General features: G+C 61.5%; 1 protein-coding gene across 3 annotated transcripts in view; it reads right to left on the bottom strand.

Annotated features, from left to right (window-relative positions):
- Nucleotides 1–1015: 1015 nt before the first annotated feature.
- Nucleotides 1016–16905, bottom strand: part of OSGIN1 (oxidative stress induced growth inhibitor 1) — a 31411-nt gene continuing 15521 nt past the window's right edge. The window contains exons 3-8 of one of the 3 annotated variants that reach the window (XM_059382632.1): nt 13541–13642; nt 7474–7578; nt 5965–6101; nt 5049–5240; nt 4701–4792; nt 1016–2297 (exon numbers count right to left, since the gene is read on the bottom strand). In XM_059382632.1, coding sequence (XP_059238615.1) covers nt 1349–2297; nt 4701–4792; nt 5049–5240; nt 5965–6101; nt 7474–7540 — 1437 coding nt within the window. In that variant the 5' untranslated portion in view covers nt 7541–7578; nt 13541–13642 and the 3' untranslated portion in view covers nt 1016–1348. Of the gene's footprint in view, nt 2298–4700; nt 4793–5048; nt 5241–5964; nt 6102–7473; nt 7579–10146; nt 10282–11157; nt 11297–13540; nt 13643–16905 lie in introns of those variants that run through there. The other 2 variants (XM_059382633.1, XM_059382631.1) reach the window with 2 other exon arrangements.

Genomic DNA, 16905 nt, shown 5'->3' with positions numbered 1-16905 from the left:
CGGCCGCGGCCACCGCGGGGACGGGCCGGCGCCGGGGGACCGGGGAAGGGGGGGGCGCTCCGCCTGGACCCCGAGCCACGTGCCTCGTGTCCACCGCTCCCCCCCACCCCGCCCCCGGCAGCCGGGCGCGGCGGCGGGGGGCGAACCGCGGGGGCGCGGTGCTGGGGGCTGGACCCCAGCCTGGCCACCGCAGGGGCTGCCCAGGAGGCGTGGGGTCGGTGGGGGTCCGGCCGCGCAGCCGGGGGCTCCCTGGGGGCCGGCCCCCCGAAAGTCTCCCGCTGCCCCCCTCCCGAAGGCCCCCCCCCACCCCACCCGTGGCGCCGACGCAAGGGCCGGAGCGCAGGTGTCCGGCGAGCCCGGAGCGCCCTCTGCTGGCTGCAGCTCCGGGGACCCGTGCCCACGCGCTGGGCCTCCCCCACCACAACTGCGGGCCGCGGGCCCCCTCAAACCTCCCCCACCAGCGCCCAGACTGGTGGCCCAGAACACCCTCTTCCCCTCGCGCCCTATCCACCCATCGTCCATCTGTCCGAAGGACGCGTTAAGGCCCGTGCTAGGCCATGGGCTGCACTAATGGGACTGGGGTGGGGGTGGGGGAGTCCTTGGCCTCCTGGCACCTAGATCCAAGCGGGCAGAGGAGGTTACTGGAGAGATGGCACAGATACACGAGCCATCAATGCCATGAACCTTGGGCCCCGAACAGGGGGTTGCCCTGGGGGGAATGGAGGGGCTCCTGGCAGAGGAAACCGCCTGCACTAAGTGGTCCTTAAGTTGAGAGAGTGGAAGGAGGGGCAGGGGCTAGGCTGGAGGGGTGGGCAGGGGCGGGCAGGGGCCGTGGAAACACTACCCCCCCCCACTGTCCCCTCAGTTCCTAACACAGCTGTGCCCTGACTTAGGGCACCGTCCCTTGCCACACAGCTCCCCAGCCCAAGGCTCTCCCACATGGCCCTGTGCTCCCCGCCTCCACCCAGGGGGCACCCAGCCCCCTCCCCATGCACAGAATCCGCAGACACAACAGTGGAGGCAGGTACTGGGTTTAATTGGGACCCGAGTCTGGAAGGAGTAGGGCCTGGAGTCCTCTTGGCTCAGTGCTCAGCTGCCCTACCAGCAGCTTTCTCCCCAAATCACAGCCTACCCTGGCCTGCGGCCTCTGTTCCCACTCTGGGCACTAGTCCCAGTCCAGGCAGCATGGGTTCCCTGCTCGTCTTCATCCGAGAGGCTGCTGCCTGGGCTCAGGGCCCCTCCCGTCTCCTGCCAGGAGAGGCCCCCGTCCCTCGCTGGGGTGTCCAGCGGGGCTGTAGGAGCCTCCCTTCCTCGTTAGGGTCTGGGTACAACGAGGCCAGGCCAGGCGCTAGGGTGGTTTCCTGGCCTCCTTCCTCAGCAGAGAATTGGCCACGGCCAGGGCCCCACCCTGCACGAAACGCACAAAATTGTCCCCTGCCAGCGGCCCCACAGCATACAGGCCCTCCTGGTGGGTGCTCTGGTATGTGAAAGGGTCCACATCGATGGGGTTCCTTTTGGCGCTCAGGGGCTGGTCAGGGTCCACGGCCAGGTTCGCGCCCGCCGCAGGGAGGAAGGAGAGGTCAGGGTGGGAGCCGATGAGCACCAGCACCAGGGCGACTCCGAAGACCTTCTGGAGCCCCCCCGGGTCCTGCAGCACGGCCTGGCGGTCCTCCTTGAGGAGCACAAGCCGGTGCTCCGGGAGGCTGCGGTAGCCCTCGTAGGGGCCGGGCGACAGGACGGACCGCTCCCGCAGCATCTGGTACACCTTGTGGTACTCAGGGTACAGCATCTTGGGCAGCTGGTTGAAGACCAGGCCGGGGTCGTCCACGGCCCGGCGGAAGGCATGGATCACGGGGATGTTGTAGTGGCGGGCATACAGGACCGCGTCAGCGGCCGACAGCCCTGCGCCCACGATGAGGACGGGGTCCGAGCCTGGGCTCACTGTGCCCGCCCGCGTGGCTGCTTCCAGGGCCGAGAGCTCGTAGTGGACAAAGGGCAGGTTCTCCCCAGGGATGCCCAGCCGGGCCGGGCTGTCCGACGAGCCTGTGGCCAGCACCACGTTGCGGGCGCACAGGGAGAAAGGCTGCCGGCTCTGGTCCTCGGTGGTCAGGAAGCCGCTCACCTGGAAGAGGGGGCCGGGCTCCCGGAGCCCGGAGCCGCTGGACTCCGGTGTCCCCCACTCCACGGCTGTGACTACGGCACTGGACACGAAGTTGTGGCCCAGGCTCTTCTTGGTCACGTAGTCCCTGTAATAGTGAGCGATGTCCCCGGCCGTGGCCCGGCTGTTGCGAAGACCTCTGGAAGGGAGGATGGGGGAGGGCGGGTGTCAGAGAGCTGACGGGGGTGGGGGAGCCGTCAGCTACGACAGGGCGACCAGGCCGGCGGTGGGCCCCGGGGCTGGACGGTGGCTCTGCCTCCCCTGCCGTGGGACTCGGTTTACCCCCTCGGAGCCTCCAGCTCCTCGTGTGTAAAACGGAGCTCGTTCGGGTACCTCATCAAGGTGGGGTGGGGGGGAGTGTGGCCTCCAGAACTGGGTGGCCTGGGTTCAAATCCCGACTCGGCTGCCGGTGAGCTGTGTGCCTGACACGATCCAGCCTCAGTTTCCTCATTTGTGCAGCGGGGATGACGGCGGCGATGGAACTACTTCCTGGGGCGGCGGAGAGGGTCGGACGGTGTGGTGAACGGGGACCTCAGGACAGAACCTGCCCGGAGGTGAGCGGCAGGGGACAGTCCCCGCTGCTCCCAGGGCTGAACACTGAGCTACGGAAAGCTGCGAGGATCCTGTTCCTGTCGAGTCCAGGAAGCAGGAGCGGGCGCGGGGAGTTAGAGGTGATGGAGTGGCGGCCGCAGGCGGGAGGAAGGGGGCTGTGCTGGGGGTGGGGGCGAGGGGGGGCTCCTGGGGCTGGGGGCGTCTGGCTCTTGGTTCTGGGCAGCTGCCGCGCAGGTGCGAGCTCCTGCAGACATTCTCCCCGCCTGCTGGAGTGGGGCACGCTTCCTGGACTTCACCCAACACATTCATTTAAAAGCAGCCCCTGCAAAGCCCTTGGCAGAGTCCCCCCAACGCCCCGCAAGGGCAGAGGCTGTTTTATCGCCAGTGTTGTTCCTCTTGCTTTCGCTCTCAGTGCCTCCCCTGCCCGGGCCAGTGTCGCCGGAGCTAAAGGCTTGGGCGCCATCCCAGCGCCGACACCGGCCTGTGTGTCCGCAGGTGGGTTACGTTCTCCAGCTGCGGACACGTTGCTCAGGAGGAACTCGCTGAAGGACAATCCTACGAGGGGCGCCTGGGGGGCGCAGCTGGTTGAGGGTCTGACTCTTGGTTTTGGCTCAGGTCCTGCTCTAGATGGTGAGATCGAGCCTCACGTCGGACTCTGCACTCTGCGCGGAGTCTGCTTGTCCCTCTGCCTCTGCTCCCCCCCCCCCCCCCCCGACCCAAAACAAAATAATGGAGGATCCTAGGTGACACCCACCAGGTCCCGTGCCGGGGCCAGCTCACACGGCATCCCCCACGGCCCTGAGCTCCGCTGCTCGCCCGTCTGCTTCTGACGCTGGAACTCTGGGGTCTGTGTCTGTGGGTCTGTCACTTCCCATTCTCTGAGTAAAAACTGTTCCGGAGAAGGGTCCTAAGATGCTACAGGCTGTTCTTTCTAAGACGGGCAGGTCAGAAAGGAGGAAAGCCCCAGGACTGGGCGGGGCTTGAGAGCCCCCCGGGGGCAGGGGCGTGGCCCTTGTGGGCGTGGCCATTGTGGGCGTGGCCCTGCCCCTAGGGAGAGCCAGGCCAGATCGCTGCAAGGGCAATATTAAGCAGTCGCGTAAAAGGAGGACAGTAAACCCAGCCTTCACCCCCTGACATCCTATGCCATATCCTGTCCTTAAAAGCAGAATGTAAAAGGGTATGTCTAGAGTTAAAGTTGAAGTCCTGTCTCTCTGGAGATCTTTGTACCAGATCGGCAGGAACATAGACTCTTTCTGAAACTGAGTGGCAGCGTGGGGACAACAGGCCCCTGTCATGGCCCTTGGGGGTCGGAGGGAACAGGGCGTCACACAAGGTCGGCCAGCACCCGAGTGGCGATCCCCTGTTTGCCAACCCCCACCGCCCGGAGCACTGGGCATGTGGTGCCTCGATTCCCAGGATGAGCAGGCCTGGAATTCATCTGCTCAGTGACTGAGCTGTTCCCCCAGGACGGTCCAACGGGTGGGAGTCGTGGGGTCATGATGGAGCCGGAAACAGGACGGGGGAAGCACCCCCGAATGGAAGAGCAGTGGAGAGGCGTCGGGTTGGGCTGAGCTGTCTTCCTTGCCTGTGTGTGGTCAGGTTTCTCTTACAAGAGCATTTCAAAAAAGAAGTGCATCCTACTCGCTGACCTTGAAGTAAAGAAATTACTGCAGACCATGCTTGAGTGGTGGGAAGGGCCAGCTGTCATGTCAGTATCTCTTAGAGGCTGAGATGCTCCCAGGGGCCATGTTGGGGCGGGGGCGGTTTGTCTATCAGGCAGCGGGAGCACTGGCAGGGGGTCTTGGGGTGAGCCCAGCCCCCTGTGGTCCTGGGCAAGTCTTTCCCCATCCGAACCTCAGTTTCCCGTCCTGAAGTAAGAGGAGGGTCAGGCTAGCGGAAACACAGAGCCCTTATACCTCTGGCTCCTGGGCTCGACGTCCGGTGGAGGCCCAGTCACCCGCCCTCCCCGGGATCTCCCGAGCCGCCTCACCTTCGCCTCCTACGCATCCACTCCTTCACCGGCAGGTCCGGGAGCCCCATCCACTGGCCTTGGCTAAGCGTCACCATGGAGCCTTCAATGGACTGGGTGCGAAAGGAGTTCTTTGGCCCAGGCCTCTCCGAGCCCCCAAGCCGGTAGGGAGGGCGGGCACGGGAGGCCTTCGCTGGGGTGGGCGCAGGAAGGCAGGTGGGGAGGAGGCGGAGGAGGGCCCCGAGAGCAGGAACGCGAGGGAAGGGGAGGCCGGGAAGGGGAGAGCCCGAACTTTCGGGAGGGAGCCTCTCCAGGACCTCGGGCAGATTCGGCCCAAAGCCCTTCTCCCCTCTCCCAGCTCCCACTCACATGCCAGGCTCCCCCGGGCAGGTTCCGGCCGAGGACCACATGGGGGATGGCTCGCTCCTTCTGGTGCTTCCAGGTGAGAACGGACTCCATGTTTCCCCCAAAGTCTGTGTCTGGGCGCAGGAGGGCATCAAAGAGCAGGGCCACAGGGCTTTGGCTCCGGCCTTCGAGGCCTTCAGACAGGTAATCCAGGTCCTGGAGGGGGTGCATAGGTCAGAGCGGCACTGGAGAAAGGCTGCCCAGTCCTGCATTCCCACCCTCGTATCACGGAAGTCACACAGGCTTGGAAAATGCTGCGTCACAGAAGGAGATAATGCACATCAACGCGGTAAAGGCTCTGACAAGTCCTGCAGCTTTTACTGCAGCATTTACCTGTTTAGTTTTGCCAAACCCAGTATCTCTCAGACTTCCTGGAGTAGGAATATTTTCTCTGAGGAACTAATGTCCTGTAGAAGGCATTCTGAGAAATGCTGATCTAGACCCAGTTACTTCCTCATCAGCCAGCTTTGGAGGGGGAGGGAGCCAGGAGGATGGCTGATGTCGGAAGTGGGGGGAGGGCGGGCAATGAGCGGCCTTCCGGAAGGCGAGGGGCATGGGTGAAGGTCTGGTGTGCCCTCTTGGGCAGGGGCCAGTGAGCCAAATGATTCAGGCAGGATTTCTCAACTTCGGTACTGCTGATGTTTGGGGCAGCTTGTGCTTTGGTGGGGGCAGGGGGGGGGCCGCTGTCCTGTGTACTGTAGGGAGTTAAATGGCCTCCCTGGCCGCGACCCTGGGAGCCAGGAGTGCCATTGCTTCAGTTGTGACAACCGATGTCATGACTGACCGCGGCCCCTCATGTGACTAACACACGCATCTTTCTATTTTTGCCCCAGTTCGCTGGGAGGGGGGCGGGGGGGTATCCCCCAGAGCTCTGACCCACCTGGTCCAGGATGGAGACCCCCGGGGCCTCGGCGAGCTTCCTCTGCAGGAGTGGGTGTGGGTGCTCGGCGTCCGGTTTCACGTAGGGGGTGTAGCCCGACAGCAGGTAGGACAGACAGATGCCTGAGGGACCATTGCCTGAGGAGGGAGGGTGGGGGCAGAGGGCAGGGCTTTTAAGGGCAGCAGACCACTGGCTTGGAGGGCTTTGCTCTTGACCTCTCTGGTTCATGGATTTGCTCTTGATTCATAAACATAATACAGTGAGTCCTGGGGCACCTGGGTGGCTCAGTAGGTTAAAGCCTCTGCCTTCAGCTCGGGTCATGATCTCAGGGCCCTGGGATGGAACCCCGCATCGGGCTCTCTGCTCCTCGCAGAGCCTGCTTCCTCCTCTCTCTCTGCCTGCCTCTCTGCCTACTTGTAGTCTCTGTCTGTCAAATAAATAAATAAAATCTTTAAAAAAAAAACCAGTGAGTCCTTAGCATGGGCCAGGTGCTGTGCGTACTAACAGTCACAAAGTAAGGGACCATTGCCGAGGGCCTCCTGGGTGCTCCTTTAACAACAGGGCGATGCAGGTGACAACCACGGACGTTTACAGAGTGCCTACTAGGTGTCGAGGGATCTTAAGAATGAAACAGTAAGGCGTGACAGATGCTGCTGCCGGACCAGCGCGAAGCCCTGATGTGCGACAGCCCCGCGTGTCCCCCAGTAACATTAGCAAGGTGCTGGCTATCCTTTCTCCCCTGTCACCCTGGAGGAAGCTGGGGCTCAGAGAGTTTAAGTAACTTGCTTGTGGTCACACAGCAACACGACAGATTCTAAGATCACTAAGAACTCCTCCTGTCCTCCCAAAGCTGTGTGGCTGGTCAGACAGGATAGATTCCTGTGCTCTGGGCGGGGTGGGTGGGCAGGGAGCCTAAGGAGGGATACAGCGCCCCCCCAGGGCTTCTAGTCCCCAAGCCTGGATGAGTCCCGCGGCTCCTGTGCGGCGCTTCTTGGGCATTTACCATTGTGACACTGCTTCTCTCCTTACCTGCCCCCCCCTTATCTTGTGCTGTGCAGACTATCACCCATAGGCGCCGTGCCCTTAGGACACCGATGTTCAGCTGTTTCTGATTTACAGAAATGGCCTTTGAATCGGGGAAGGGCCGTCTGTCCCCATTTTGCAGGCTGCAGGACAGGAACCGCGTGCTTCGGCCGCGTCTGCCTCACGTGGCCCCGAGCACCGTGCCGCGTACAAGGGAAACACAGTAGCCCTTGCAGGCTTAGGGCCGGGCCCCCTCGCCCTTGCTGGCCAGCCTCAGTGGACAGTTTTGCTCCGGCTTCGGGGTTCTTGGAGGGGTCACGGGGAATGACATTTTGTAAATTGCTAGGCCTAGCACCAGGCACGTCCTGAATGCTCGACGGCCAAACTTAAAGACAACTTTTGTAAATAGATGCCTGCCCTGGGCCTGCCCTGTTCCGACCCTCACCCCAGGGGTTCAGCGCAGCCCGTGCTCCCGGACGCACTCACCGATGATGACTACTGTGAGGGGCTCGGAGCCGCCGCTGCCGAGGGGGTCGTTTCTCCAGCTGCTCATGGCTGTGGCTGGTGGGGGGCTTGCAGCTGGCGGCTGACCTAGGGAGGAAAGGCTACTCCGTGAGCCTGGGGTGTCATGCCCTCCCTTCCCGGCTACGGGGTGTTGTCCTGTGGCCCTCAGGGTCAAGTCCAAGGTCCTCCCTGAGTCCTATCGAGATGCCACTCCCCTGTTCCTTCTCTCCTTCCCACACTGGTCCCAGTCCGAACAAACCACCTCCCCTCCCAACCCACCGGGCAGGGTCCCCTCCTCCAGCCCAGTGACCTCCAGGTCTGAGCCTCCCCCCGCCCCATTTCACCAGCAGACAGTAACAACACCCCCAGCTTACGGGCCATCTTCTGTAAGCCCTCCCCTGCCCCGCGGCAAGCCCTGCCCAGCACTTCTGTGCCCCCTACAATCCCCACCCCACAATCCAGGTCTCCGGTGCAGCCAGTGGCCTTTGGAGCCATTGTCCAGCAAGATGCTTCCTAGCTGGTGACCACAGACCCATTCCTGGACCTCTCTGGGTCTGATTCCTCATCTTAGAAAATGGGAATAATAATAGTTTCTACGCTGTTGGGTTGTTGAGGGGACACAGGGAGGTGATTGCCGTGAAGCATTGGCTGGAGCGAATATGCCACTGGGCAAGGACCAGAGCCCACTGCCAGCTCCAGCGGCTCAGGTGGAACAGGTGGCGTCGAGGCTTGGCAAGCCGGAGTCACTTGGGTTGGGGAAAGATGCCTGTAAACTTGCCGGTTTCTGGAACACCTACGCCTCCTGCTGGCCACAGGCCTGCAGCGCATCACCCGTAGTTACCTAAACCCAGTTCCTGGGGGGGTAGGTACCAGGGGGAGGGAAGGTCCAGACCCACCTGCTCCACCTCCCCCAGACCCAGGTAAGGGGGTCTCTGACCTCCCCCGCTGCCACACGCTGCTGTCCTGGAGGCCACAAGCCAACGGAGCGCTGAGGAGTGTGTGGCCTTTAGCATGGACCCAACTACTCCCCACGCAGCCGCACTCAAGAAGCCATTGGTTATGACCCCAGGTCACAGATGTGTCACCCGGAGCCCAGAGAGGGCGTACAGTCGCTCAGTGTCACAAAGTTAGCTTTGAAACCGGTGCCGAGGCTTTCCCTGTGTGTGCACCATGCATGCCACTGGCCTGCCCCAGTGAGGCCCGGGGCTCACATGCACGCGTACAAGAGTGAGTGGGCTGGCACACGCCCCCCCCCACCCCTGAGCAACCAGGGATGGGGGCCCAGGGTCACTGCCTGCAGCAGTCTTCTGGACAAGGCAGAAATCTGGATTTTGATGTGCATTCTCAGATTTGGAAAAGAGGGCAACCAATTCACACTTGGAAGAAAAAATCTTGACTGGTGACCAAACGTGACGGAGGCCAGAATACGACCTCCACACGTGCAGAGGGACAGGAACACCAGCACCCACCCGGAGCAGATGGAAAGGAAGAGCCCCTCCCCAGCAATGGGCCAGTGAGAAGACCCGGTGTCGCTCCCCCCGGGGATGACAACAGACCTTTTCCCGCACTTTAGTGAATGGCTTGCACCTAAGTGATGGCACTGGGTCTGATGACCCTGCGAGGGGAGCCGTGTCACCTCGGCCGGCGGGTGAGGAAAGGGGGGCTCAGCGGCGAAGGACCCACGGCAGGAAGTGTCACGTCACGTGGCATGTCAAGGACGCCTCGTCCTGGGAACAGTCCCCCTGCCGCTGGTCCCCGGGGCCCCAGGGGATGAAAGACGGCATCAGGGACTGCGCGGCCTTCTCCACTCGGGGTTCCCTGCAGGCGCCGAGCTGTCTGCCCGGGGAGAGGGTCTGGGGGGCGCCCCCCACCATTACCACCACCTCCAACACAAATGGCTGACGTTTGTGCACGTCTGTGACGAGCTGGCTAGGTGCCAAGCATGTTCTAACCACTTTATACATGTTAACTCATTTCATCCTTAACTGTGCGCCCTTCCACTCACTCCTGCATTACAGACAGAGCGGCTGAGGTCAAGGGAGCCGGGCTCCAGAGTGCAGAGTGACAGGGGGACAGCTTCTGCCAGAGGCCGTGGGGAGCAGGACGGCAGTTCCCCAGCACACTCTCCTAGAACCTCCAAACAGCCCCAGGTCCCCACCCCCATCTCTCCTGTCTCCAGGAATAACAGTAATGGGGACCCATGCGATGCCCTTGCTGAGAGCTCCGTATGCCTTACAGCTTTTAATTCTCATGGCAACCCACTTCACTGATGTGAAGACTGAGGCTCAAGGTGGTGAAGCCATGCCCCCGAGGTCATAGAGCCAGTGGGTGACAGATCTCGAGTTTGACCCCGGGGTTTGTGGACTTCCCATGGCCCCCCAGAATGAGCACGCCCATGCTGGGCCATGCCCTTCACCCTCTTGTCCCTTTGACCTTCCCCTCCCCCATCCACAGGGGCAAGAGGCACTCCTAGGAGCCCTTGGTTCGCCTCTTATCCTGCTTCCCGGAAGGTGGAGGGACCCATTTCCCATCAGAGCTTTTGGGCTCCAAGTTCAGTGCTCCCTTCCAGAAGCCTCCAGATGCCACATACATGAGGTCACCACCCCGAGGTCACTTCCTGTGCAGCGTCCCTGAGCAGCTGAGAACTCTCATTACCTTGGAAGACCGCACAGGCTGCCAAGGGACAGCAGACGATCTGAAACTAATGCGTTTTAGTTTTGTGGCGCTGGAACGGCCAACTTTCAATGTTCACTTTTTGTTCGAGTCCCTCCTGAAGACAGCCCGTGCCAACTGCAAACAGCTCCCGGGAGAGTCTGTCATTCACAGAAGCAAATAAGTAAAGAAAAAATGGGAACATCGGCCGCCTTCAAGGACGGATGTTTCCTTGAAGTCCGCAGCACCAGCGTTCCTAGTGTTCCTGGGGCTAAAACTGCTCTGAGCCTCCCGGACACCTGCACGGCGGCACCTGCACGGCGGCGTTTACTGGGCACTGCTGGTGGCCCTTTGCTCACTTGACTGTGGATCTCCCCCACGCCCAGCCCACCCAGAGGGCGTTCTTAACCCTGGGGCGGGAGGGAGAGACCAGGGTCAGGACGGAGGCGGCTTCTTGCCCAGGAACGTCCCAGACACTGCCAACAAGTCCTGCCGGCCGCCGACCCTCGGAAGGTGCGCAAGGTCCCCCGGAGGAAAAGACCGTGGGAACAGTGCCACCAAGAAAGGGACGTGAGGCTGAAACAGGGCGAGGGTGAGGAGGGTCCGTGGACGCGAGCGCTACCTGCCCGCAGCCCCGGGGCCCAGCGGGGTGCGCCCCTCCCTCCGGAGCCTCCCCCACCTGGAGCAAGGAGCAGCCCCCGCCCCGTGCTCTGCACCCCAGGCCTGCCAGGCGCCAAGTGCCCGGGACGCAGGGTGCGGGGACAAGAGGCGCTCCCGGCCCGGCTGCAGGACCCAGGGGCCGGGCGGCGGGCAGCGTGCCGGGGCGGCCACACCTCCCTTCCCTGCGGCCAGCGGCGTCACGTGGGCGGGGGCGGCGGCGGCCGAGGGGGCCGGGCACCTGGGCACGGCGGCGGCGGAGCGCGCGGCGGAAGAGCGTCCGGCCCGGCCCGCGGGGGCTCCCCCGCCCCCCCCCCGCTTCTCCCCCACCGCGCCCGCGCTGCTCAGGCCACTCACCTGACCGGCTCGGGGCGCGCGGGGGGCGCGGGGGGCGAGGCGAGCCTGGCCTGGCGCGGGCCTGGCGCGCGCCGGGAGGGCCCTGGGGGCCACCGCGGAGCAAGTGGCCGTCTCCCCGAGGGGACCGAGGAGGCTGTGCGAGGCGGGGAGGCCGGGGTATTTCACGGCCTCGGAGGAGGCGGGCGGGGGCGGGGCCAGGAAAACCACTTTCATAAGCGTGAGTCAGCAGGGGCCCCTGGATGAATGAACTTGCACCAGACCCACGGGCAGCCTTAAAGGGGCCCCGCCGCGGGGGGTGGGGGTGTCAGGCGCCCCCCCTCCCCGGGCGCGGGGGCTCACTCAGTAAATAGAGGATCCAGAGACCCCCGATGGGGCCAACATGGCCTTTTCTCCTAGGCAGGTGGCCCTTGAAGTGTAGAAGGACACCCTCGGGGCACTGGTGCCCCCCCCCTTCTCCACTGGGACTCTCCCCACCCCGTATAAAGCCCTCGGCCATCAGCCTGCCCAGAGAGTCTGGCTCTGAACTTCCTGGGCAAGCTGCCTCAGTTTTCTCATCTGAAAAATGGGGCCGGGGAAGAGGCTGTCCCTCCTGGGGGGTGTGGCAGTTAGCGGATGCCATTCTTGGCTCCCACGCCTAAACCATGAAGCCGGCCCCCTGAGTCGGTCCCCCAGTTATTTTCTCTGCACACTTGCTGATCCTTCCTTATGATTTCATTGTCTCTCCCCAGACCAGGTTGTGGGTTCTGCGTGGGCAGGAAGTGTTTCCGTGTCCGCTTCATCCCGAGTCTGGAGTGGTGCTCCGGGAGGAGGGAGGGAGGAGGGGTAGAGTTGGAGCCGTGTCTGGCCTGTAGACCTCAGTTCACATCAGCCGCGATTTTCCTCACTGATGTGGCTGGGAACCAGGCGGTCCTTTCCTGCCTGGGGACTTCCCCGCAGTTGGGGGGCCTGTGGGAGGCCAGGGAGGCGCTCACCTTGCACGCAAAGGTTGAAGGGGGCACCCAAAACACTCAGTGATGAAGAAGACGGTGTTTTTGCGCAACGTTTTTTTTTGAAAATCAAAATTAGGGGCGCCTGCCTGGATCAGTCGGAGTGTGTGACTCTTGATCGTGGGTTGTGAGTTTGAGCCCCATGTTGGGTGTAGAGATCACGTAATAAACAAACAAACAAACTTCTAAAAAAGTCAACAGTAGTGCAAGAAGTGGAGGATGAACCGATTATTAAAATTTCAGGACTCAACGGGACCGTAACGGTGCCGTGCTGAACCATCCTGGAGCCTGACGCTAAAGGAAAAATCAAAATACTGATACTGTCTTTACTCGAAACTTTGCTATTTTCTTCATCCTGCATTTTTGGCACTACTCTCGATTTTTAAAAATATCATGGGAACGCAACACTGTGAGTCTCAATCAATTATGGAACGCTTCGGTGCCCCTTCTGGTTTGTGTGGTCCCCCTCCTGGGGCTGGTGGCCACAGGGATGGGGTTAGAATGCGCACACTGTAGACTATGCACAGGGAGGGACGGGGGGGGGGGGGGGGGCGGGGGGGGGGCAGGGACCAGATCGAACCGCAGGGCTCTTTTGGGGACAGGGTCTGCCGTCCCACCAATGAAAGATACCTCTGAGGAGGCAGAGTCCTGCTTGGACAGACAGACAGAGACAGAGGTGAGCGGGCTGGCCCAGGGAGGTGCTGGAGGGAACCTAGAGATGGGGCGGGGCCCGCATAAAGAGCAGGGCCCAGACGGGAGACCCTGGGCTTAGGGAGATTAGGGGACGAGCCTGGGAAGGGGGCGGCACCAGGCCAGATGTGAGGGGAGCACGTCCCTCCGGCCTCCGCTCTCCTCCGGCTGGGGGGCTCATGGGTGTCCGCCCTGTGCCCACGACCCCACTCTCAGAAGGGCCCTGTGCTGGGTGTCCTGCTCTGCTGTTCCCACTCTAAAATCCTTATTAATTGTTGAATGAGGAGGTCCCTTGTTTTCACGTTGCACGGGGGCCCACAAATCACGTGATGGGGGGCACCCTGCCTGTGGAGAGCTGGGTGAGAGGGGCTCTGGGCGGGGCTGGTTCTGGTAAGGCACTGCCCAGGGGAAAGTGGCCTTCCCCATCCTTTTCTCCTGGGGTCCCGGGCAGCGGCGCCGTGTGGGGTCACGTGACACGGTCCATGGCATGTGGCAGGGGCAGCCGGAAGCCCAGAGTACAGCCCCCAGCTGGCTTCTAGCCCCTTGTAGGTACGCGGTGTGACCTCAGCTGTGGCCTACCTCTTTGGGCTTCTGTTCCAACATTCCTGGACACTCGGGATGGGTGCCCTCCATGACCCCCGTCCCCCGCCCACGCCAGGAGCCCAGGACAGTCCCAGCACGGGGAGGGCAGCTTCCCTCTGACCTACCTCTCGTCCGGGCTGTATCTTTCCCCGGCGGCCACCTGGCTGTATCCACTTCCCCATCCCAGGCTCTGGACTGCAACTTCCCAGTGTGTTTGGATGTGTAAACTGAGGCAGAGAGAGACAACCCCAAGTCAGAGACTCCCGCCTGGAGTGTCTCAGCCCCTGTGGGGCAAGGCTGAGGCTCAGAGTCAGAGAGGAAGGCCTGGGAAGGAGGCAGGCCCCCAGGTTCCCCATCTCTGGCTCTGGCCCATCCTCCCTCCCGACCTGCGCCACCACCCCCGCTGGCCCTGACCCCTTTTCTGGATTTGGCAAATTTGCTGATACAGAGAATTGTGGGCGAGCTGTGGACTTTCTTCCCTGTTGCCTGTTTTTTTCTGCCAGGAGATTGTGGGAAATAGAAAGTGTTGAGTGGCTTCCAAAAAGCTCGACCCAGACGAAGACCGATGATGTCACGGGGGACACAGAGATGATGGTTAGGGGCCATGGAGAAGGAAAAAGCAAGGCAGGTAGACTTGGGGTGACTGGCTTTCTCGGACTCTGCTGGGCACCCCGATCCTTCCACACCTGCCTGTCCGCTTCTCCCCCACGAGGTTGGGTGGCCGGGACGCCTCTGGATCCAGAAGTTCTGAAACTCGGGTTGGAAGATGTAGCATATAAAAAATCACAGGCACACTGAGGTGCCTGGGTGGCGCAGGCCGTGGTCCTGGGGTCCTGGGGTCAAGCCCCACACTGGGCTCCCTGCTGGGCAGAAAGCCTGCTTTTCCCTCTCCCACTTCCCCTGCTTCTGTTCCCTCTCTCATGGTCTCTCTCTGTCAAATACATACATAAAATCTTTAAAATAAACAAATAAATAAAATTGCAGGCACACAGGCCACTGAAATTCAAATAAGAAAGAAGAGCCTAAATGTGTCCCATGCAGTATTTAGGATATACTTACACTAAAATAAATTTTTTTTCATGGTTTATCTGAAATTCAGTTATGTGGGCAGCCTGTAAACTGTAAGATACCATAGGTTTGGAGAGTTAGGATAAAAAAACAAAGGTAAAACATCTCATTAATAATGTTTAAGTGGATTACGTGTCCAAGTGAAAATATCGTGGACATCTGGGGTTGAATAAGGTCTATTATTAAAATTAATTTCACTTGTTTCTTTTTTACGCCTTTGATGTGGCGACTGGAAAATTTACACATGTGGTTGTCGTTAGGCTTCTGCGGGACGTGGGCACCTGCTGCTTCTGCCAACAGTGATGTTCCCGGATTTGACAGCGAAAGCCCCGCCGTGTTCCAGGAACACTTTCGGTCCCTGGGAAACCACACCGGTTGGGCATCTGGACCATTCATTGCAAGAAGCTGGGCAGTGTGCCCTGGGAGAGGTGCTTCCCTTCTGGGCCTCAGTTTCCCCATCAGGGCACTGGACTTGCAAGGTGGTGACAGCTGTGGCAGGGGCCCAGCCCTAAGGAGGGGCTCAGACACAGCAGCCCCTACCCTACCCCCTAGGCCTCCCCCAAACTCCCTGCACGTGCTTGGGTGCTGGAGAACCAGAGGAGGGAGAATAGAGTAGCGTCAGGGTGCTTCCCTGGGGTCCCAGAGATTAAAGGATCCCTCGTGCCCCCATACCAAAACCACCATTTCTCTCCCCCTATGAAATCCTAGGATCATTCCCGGGGCTGCTTCCGGCCCACGCCTCCTCCCTCCTCCCTTGTGGCAGCTCCCATAGCACTGCCACTTGCCAGACACCTCCAGGCTGTAGACAGAATGTTCTTGACACACCGCTGAGGCTCAGAAAGGCCAGTCTGGAGCCTGGGGTCACACAGCTCGAGCGACAGAACTGGGGCTTGAACTGGACACTTCCAGCGAAAAGGGAGACAGTGAACGAGCAAAGGAACAAAGCCTCCCTCCCCCCTGGAGCACAGAGGCAGCACAGCCTGCAGAGCTCTCCAGAAGGGCCCGCCTACCACCACGGTCGTCCTCTGGTCTGGATGCATTTTGGGGACTGGTGCGTTTGATCTGTGCGCTAGTGCGGGGAGGAAAGGCTGCCCGGGGCTGCTGTGCTCCCATTCTACAGGTGAGGAAGCTGAGGCCCTGTGGAGCGTGGCCCCAAGTCACAGCCAGCGGTACAGTGGGACCGCGCCGAGAGCCCTGGCTGGACGAGACCAGGCCCTTCCGGCACGTGACGCCAGAGCTAATATTTGCCTTTGCCATTCACAAAGCCTTGTGGCCACCTTATCTCATCAACGCCCCCCAGGCAGGGGGTGGGCACATATTTTCAGTAACAAGTGGAGTTGACAGATGAAGAAACCGGGGGTGGGAGTGGGGGTGCGGGGGTGGGCACTTGCCCAAGGCCACTCTTCCCCATGAAGTGGAGGAGGGAACTTGGGCTTAAGACTGTGCTGGGACGGGTGTGAGCTCCTGGGGCCTGGCCCAGACTGGGTTCATGACCCCGGGAGTTGCTGCAGATCCCTGGGGAAATCAGGTCAGAACTGGAGGAGCCCCCCGCCCCCCTCAACGGAGAGACCAGGAGGTCAGAAGCCACAGGCGGAGGCGGGGCGGGGGGGCGGGGTGGGCCCCAGAGGAGCATCTGCACTGGGACGGGGCGAGTCTGGTGGGAGCTCAGCCGCATGCTGCAGCCGCATTCTCTGCTTTCGGATTCACCCGTCCCCTCCTTCAAAACTGGGGGAAAGTTCTGGCAGGAGAGTGCCTGCCCCGTGGTCAGGGTGGCTGGGGCTCCGGCCCAGGGGTCAGACCCACAGGGACTCTGACTCCCTCACCTCCAGCTGTGTGACTTGGGGCAAGTGTCTTAACCCCTCTGAGCTTCCCTTGCCTTGTGCAGAGACACAGACAGCCGAGCAGCCTTCTCATCCCTGGTGCTCAAGGGAATCGCCTGGTGAGAGTTTCAAGCCACCCGGACACACAGGCCGCTGGCCCGGAGATTCCGACCCGGCTGGGCCTGGGTGCGGCTGGCCCCGGGGAGTTTCACCCACAGTTTGCCCGTGGGGAGTGGCTGGCTTCCTCTGTCCTTGGTGCGGCTGGCAGATGAGTGGAATCCACACAGCCTGAACCCCTCTGGCCCGTGGAGGGACCCCCCCATGTGAGCGCCCCTCCCAGCCTGCGGCCTGACCTCTGTGAGCCACACTCCTTGTGTGGTTGTGGGAAGAATCATGAGGTCTGAAAAGGGGAAATACATCTTCCGAGGAGCCAAAACACCAGGACAGCAGGGGCTAGCTGGTGACCCCGGTGTGGGGGGGGGGGTCTCACCGGAGCCGTAAAGCACCACTGACTCAACCGCTGACGAACCTCCATGTCACCTTGCTCATTTACCGTGACTCAGTTTCTCCCACTTGATTCTATGCCACTGACTTTTGAACTC

The sequence above is a fragment of the Mustela nigripes genome, chromosome 17 (genome assembly GCF_022355385.1).
Source record: "Mustela nigripes isolate SB6536 chromosome 17, MUSNIG.SB6536, whole genome shotgun sequence".
In the NCBI taxonomy this organism is placed as follows: Eukaryota; Metazoa; Chordata; class Mammalia; order Carnivora; family Mustelidae; genus Mustela; species Mustela nigripes.
The sequence above is the reverse complement of the archived record's forward strand: the minus strand, read 5'-3'. Positions and strand labels throughout refer to the sequence as shown.